At 46.4% G+C, this 6,000-nt stretch overlaps 1 protein-coding gene across 6 annotated transcripts in view; it reads right to left on the bottom strand.

Moving 5' to 3' along the window:
- The window catches only part of EPHA7 (EPH receptor A7), a 179,840-nt gene extending 174,294 nt beyond the window's left edge, over positions 1-5,546 (bottom strand). For all 6 annotated transcript variants that reach the window (XM_033234640.1, XM_033234643.1, XM_033234642.1 and 3 more), the window contains exons 1-2: positions 5,206-5,546; positions 628-692 (exon numbers count right to left, since the gene is read on the bottom strand). In XM_033234640.1, the coding sequence (XP_033090531.1) occupies positions 628-692; positions 5,206-5,302 (162 nt within the window). In that variant the 5' untranslated portion in view covers positions 5,303-5,546. The remainder of the gene's footprint in view (positions 1-627; positions 693-5,205) is intronic.
- Between the last annotated feature and the right edge of the window lie 454 nt (positions 5,547-6,000).

The raw sequence follows: 6,000 nt of genomic DNA on the forward strand, positions 1-6,000 counted from the left end.
GGACAATTGTCACTCATATCTGTTGCAGATTTTTATTGTAATATGTGCAGGTTTTGCCATAATTTCTGCTAAATAACAGCGGATAGTACATAATATAAATTTGGAGAATCTATATAGTATGTTACAGCAAATTGTACACCAAAATGTTGAACATAGTATGTTTTTAGTTATATTTCAAAGTACATTTTGAATGATGCCAGAACTGTTTTAAAAAGAGGAAAATAGATTGATTACTTACTGTTTTAAAGAATTATATACCACTGACATGGTGATTATACTAGAAATATAAAGCAACTAAAGAGGTTTAAGTGAGTTTGTGGAAGGAATGTTCGCTGTAATTAGTTAGCATTTATAGCCTGGACCCTGAGGTATTATTCCACACAATAAGAACTCAAAAGACTATGGTTATGAGGTTTTGTTTTTTCCATTTCCCTAAGTTCTAAGTATACCTTCTCTAATCAGAGTACTCAATGTCTCATTATAAATACAACATAATACTGGACAAGATATTTGGAATTGAACAGTTTATACATGAAATATGTGAATAATTACCCTGGAGGGAAGGGAAACGTTTTTTTTCTTAGTTTTAAAAATAAATAGTGATATTTTATGATGAAAAAAACTTACCCCATTGGGTGGAGAGGAAATCCACTCCAACTCTGTTTGTTGTGCTTTAGAATCCAGCAGTAGTACTGAAAAAGAAAGTTGTATTTCCAGATGTTACATGAAACACTTAAGCACAAAGTACACATGTAAACATTTTTAAGGTGAATCTTTTTATATGACTATCATTTTATGACTTAAGATATGTAGTTATTTATGTAAATGAATGATATGAACACCCTCCTGATACATGAATATTCCACTTCCTTAAAGGAAAAAAGATACTAAGACACCAATATTATATTTGCTATTCTTTAATTACAATATTAAAATAAATCTTAAACCGCAATATTAGAATAAAAGTGAGGGTAGAAATTTTATATGTGGTATATTAATTCTACAGTAACTATATATTAGAGTTTTGTAAACCATTGAGCTGTTAGAACTTTATCAAATATAATGAACATACGAACATAATAAGGTATAATTCCTACATTACTCTTGATCCAGTCATTAATTTGTAACATTCTGCCAGCAGTATTTTCTATTGTCTTTTGATAATTGGAGTTTATCTTTTAAAAAAATATTTTCACATACAGTGTCTTTTCTTAAGCTAAAATGAATACAGAAATGTTAAAACTATGTTAAGCAATGTTATCAGAAAACTAAATTGCCTATTATTTGCAAGATTTTTATTCAGGTTAGTCAAACATCAGTTTTTTCGGCATTTTTTTTCTTTAATTTCTAAATTTTCAAAGTGATAGCTAATTCTTAAAATGGTATAAACTCTGACTTGACTTCTAAACAGTTGTATTTCACTTTTATGCTATCAAAAAGCATAATGCAATTAATTTAATATGTAATATAAAGTGGTATAAATGCTCCTGATACTATCAATATGAGAATGCATTAGAATGTCATATATTAATACACATAATATTTCTATTTGATACATTTTATTTCTTTTTTGGACAATTTCTTCTAAAGCACTCACTCTTTTGGTCAAACTGGTTTCAGAGTTACATGAGTTTTTACACTTTAAAAATATTTATCTGACTCTACACCATTTTGACAAATGCATCAATTTGTTCAGAAATAATACTCAATATATTTTAAGTATGTCAATAAGCTTAACATCAGTCTCAGCAAAATGTTAAAATTTTGACTTAAAATACATGCTTATATGAACGTTTAATAATTATACAACCCAATCACTAGGGATAAAAATATGCATTTGAAAGACAAGAAAAATCTGTTACGATAAGAAAACAAAGGAACAATTGATTATGTGTTTAAAGGAACAGTTGATTATGTGTTTAATTCCTTCACACTAGTCAAGATTACTAACTGTAAATGAAAACAGATATAGAGACACTAGGATTTTTTGTTTGTTTGTTTCTTTGTTTAGTGTTTTACACTTAAGACTCTCAGGGAGACTTTGACAGGAAAAAAAGAAAAAAAAAACTTGATCAGAAACATTTGACTCCCTTTCAAATGAGAAACACACACACGACACTTTTAAAATACCAATTTGTATTTCAACTTGTAACATCGATAAATCGTTGGACTAGCGAATTTATATAAAAAGTAATTTTTAAAGTTTATTTTTATCCTCAACAATACAGATGAAGCACAAGGAAACAATGTGGGTGGCCAGGTACTCTACTCTTTTTGAGATGCTTTCTTTATTTTTATTTTATTTTTCTTGTGTGCTGAATATAGACAACAGGATTTTAAAACCAAGTGACCTTCTTGGGTCATTTCCGAGTGTGAAATAAACATTGCGAGATTACCGTTTATTGCCATTCTGCAACCCCTCAGCTCAGCCTGGGGGTGGAAGCTAAGGACCTAAGCAGAGAGCAGTGATGGCCAACAAGTTAAGAGAGAAACAAACTAACAAATTAAAACAAAACAGAAACCGGCCCGAGAAGGTTTAATCAGAAGCTGCTCTCAAGTGATCAGTGCGTCTCTCTTCTGCTCGGTGGGCTCTCTGGTTAAACCCTCAAGAGACCGCGTTTCCCTTCCCGCTCGGAGCAGAGTGCCAACCTCCCTTTGCGCCCGCGAAGGTGCAGTCAGTCCCTCGGCTCACCCGGACGCTGGGGACCAGGCCTGGGACTCCGGGACTCTGCGCCCCGCTGTGAGGGCCGAAAGGTGATGGGAGAGGGGCTAGATTGGGGCGCGCCCTGGCTGACACAGGCAAGGACCGCGTGGGCAAAGGCTGGCGTCCCGGGGCTGGGGCGGGGCCGTCGGAGGGGCGGGGCAGGGACTGCCAGACTGGCGCGCCAGCCGCGCCAAGCATCCATTACGCCTCTGCCAGACCTGGGCACTCCAGGGAGCCGGTGGCGCCCTCGCTCGGGAAGGAGTCGGGAAGAGGAGAGTGGCTTTCGGGAAGCATCTCCTCTCAGGAAGAGCCGGCGGCGGCGGCTTTTACGCAGAGAAAAAGTAGCAGCTGCACTTTGCCTCCAAGCGTCAGTCTGACACGCGCTCCCTGTAGCGATGATAACTGACCTACCCGAGAGAACGTGCACAAGGAAAGTGAGGGAAGGGGGTTTCTTATCTTCCTCTAGTCACCCCCAAATGCCCCAGGAGGCCGGGCACCTGCTCCAAGCGGTTCCCAGCGCTAGCCCTTGGGTACTGCGGGCCGCCTCGGGGCTAGTGGGCTCCTAGAACGCCAGCTCTCGGTCGCCGCTGCGCCCTGGAAGCGTCGCCGCCTAGAAGCCGGGCGAACTCGCCGCCCACCAGCCACCGATCACCACCCTCCCTCCCACCGCCCCCGCGCCTTTTATATATATCACTTCTGCATCTAAAGAATTCAGGCTCCTAGAATCAGAATCCTCTTCACGTAGCTTGTACCCAGAAGAGCAAAGCGAACCAGACATTCTGGCTGCAGGAACCTCTCCCCCTAGTGATGCAGTTATTTATAGTCCCAACTCCAGCCCGAGTCTGCGTGTGTTCGCGCGCGGGGCTTCGCCGCGGCGGTGAAAACTTTTCCTCTGGTCCGCTATTCCAGAGGAATCACAGGATGCCAGGTCTGAAGGTTTCTGATCGCTAACGTCAGGGGAGTAGAAATGTGGTTTTGGAGGGGATGAGTGTGCCTTTCTAGCAGATGTCCGTCCATCTGCAAACACGTAATCGCCAGCTTGGAGGCACGGGGTTCTCTGAATGGGTTCAGCATCTATACAGGTTGCAGATGTGGAAAGTGGGGTCAGAAGGTCAGGATGAATGAAGGACTAGAATGTGGCGCCGGGCTGGAGGGGGGCTTGAGTGAACTAAGAGGGTTGCACGATGAGAATAAAGAAAAGCCGCACTAAGTTTTCAGAAATAGATGAATCAAGGACCTACATGTAAGCCCCCCAACCCCCCGCCCGATAACCACCATGACCTAAATTTGAAAACAGATTCCTCTCCCTCTGCATATCAGGAATAAGTAATTATTTCTCTTCTGCTTTTAAGAGATCGAAAAATGAAACTTACATACACAGTTTGAAAGACCAGGGACGACGGGATGAGGGGGAGTTCAGGGTGGGATTGTGACACTGCTCAAAAGCAAGAGACTTCCATTGCTAGGGTTTATTTTTCCCCAGCTCCAACTACAGGCACCGAAAGGTATTTTACCTTCTGTCAAAGGTTCAAAGGAGAAGGAAAACATAACATATACAGGCTTATCTATAATAGCTTGCCAAATAAAACCTGCCTTCTCCTACCAGAACCAACCCTCAGGGTTTAGGTCTTTGGCAAGGTTTGGCCATTCGGATTTCTCAATTGCTGGACTACCGGGCAAATAATTGGGGACTTGGAGTCGCCCAAGCGGCATCTCCTTACAAATTGCACAGCTCCAGCCCGCCCCCTGCCTCCACCGCCCGACCAAGCCCGCTGGACTGCAGCTGCCCCCACCACCGCTGGGCCTGACGCGCAGCGCGCGCTGAATGGAGACATCCCAGGCCCGCGGATCGCGCGCCGCACGCCGCGCTTCACCTCCGCGGCGTTATTGTTCCGCGCTGGCGGCCGAGCGCCAACCGCAGGACCGCGCCGCCGCCTCCGACGCAGTGAGCACTTCATTAGTAACCCGAGCTTTCCGAGCTCACCGAAGTCTCGGTCCCTCTGGGAAGGCTCCGGGCTCCCGCCACTCGCCGGCGGGCTGGCGGAGACGGTAGGGGCTGCACTTCCCAGTCTCCAACCTAACTCTGGCCGCAGCTCCCACAGAAGGCGAATAAGGAGAGAATGAAGATAGAGCTAGAGAGAGATGTGACCCGCCTGAGGTACTAAGAAATAAGCTCGCCGGCCGTTCCTCCAACCCCACCCCACCCCCGTTGCTGCTCACGCCCTCCAGACTGCTCGCGCCAGAATTCCCGCACCCGTCCGATGGACGGCCCCGGGCACAGGGCTGCAGGCGGCTCGGAGCAGCCCTGGCTCTCGCTCGCTGGGGCCGCTCCTGCTCGCTGGTCCGCCAGGAGCGGCCCCAGCGGTGAGGGGGCGGGGAGCCGGCGGGGAGGGTCGCCCGGCGCCGGAGGCGCGGCCGGCGGCGCCGCGGACGAGCTGGCTTGTGCAGGTAGACAGCTAAATAAATAAGTCGGAACAAACTTTGCTTTCCCATCACCTTACCTTCCTTCGCAGCCTGCGCCTCCCCCGTGTGTGCAAAGCGGAGCAGCCAGATGTAGCATAAAATAATCCATGAAGGGTACCGAGTTTGAAAAACCATGGTGCATGAGCAGGTTTTATTTTAGGTTTCAGTTATCTTGAGTCGTGGATTTTTAAATGCTGTTTGTTCCGAAGTAGCTTTTGTTTTATTGTGCTCCTTGCATCGATTCCCCTTCTCGGTCCCCGATCGGCTGCTCCACGTTTAGCTTTTTTTATTTCCCCCCCCCACTCCTGTTCCCTCGCACCGTGTTTGCTGCCTGCAAGTCTCCGACTGCAGACCGGCCGCTTGCTCCACACTCCAATAATATCAATTAGGGGGGAGGGGGCGGGGCTCCGAGCCGAGAGCCTCCGCCACTCGGGCTGAGTGGCAGGCACAGCCGGCCTGCCAGGAGGCGATTCCCAGGGCCAAGGGGCGGGTCCTGGTGAAATGACCGCCCCGGCCTCGGGGGCGGGGTCCGAGGCAGGAGCCAATCGGTGCCGAGCGGAGTCAGGTTGCTGGTCCAGGATTCCCTCCAGGTTCTGAGCTCGCGCTAGATGTTAGGAGGAGAACGAGGATGGCAGCAGAGTTGTGTGCTGCTGTGGACGCTCTGCTTTTAGCAACCGCAGCTTTCGCAAAGCAGAATAAATCCGAGAATAACGCTCCCAACTTACAGTTTTCTAGAGCTGTACTCCGCGCGATCTTTTAGAAACCAGAGGCGAGGCAAGCCTTCTCTCAGCTACCAAGCACGGAGCCCGGACAGTGAAATGAGCTGTACCTTT

This window comes from Trachypithecus francoisi, unplaced genomic scaffold, assembly GCF_009764315.1.
Source record: "Trachypithecus francoisi isolate TF-2019V2 unplaced genomic scaffold, Tfra_2.0 Lachesis_group15, whole genome shotgun sequence".
NCBI lineage: Eukaryota > Metazoa > Chordata > Mammalia > Primates > Cercopithecidae > Trachypithecus > Trachypithecus francoisi.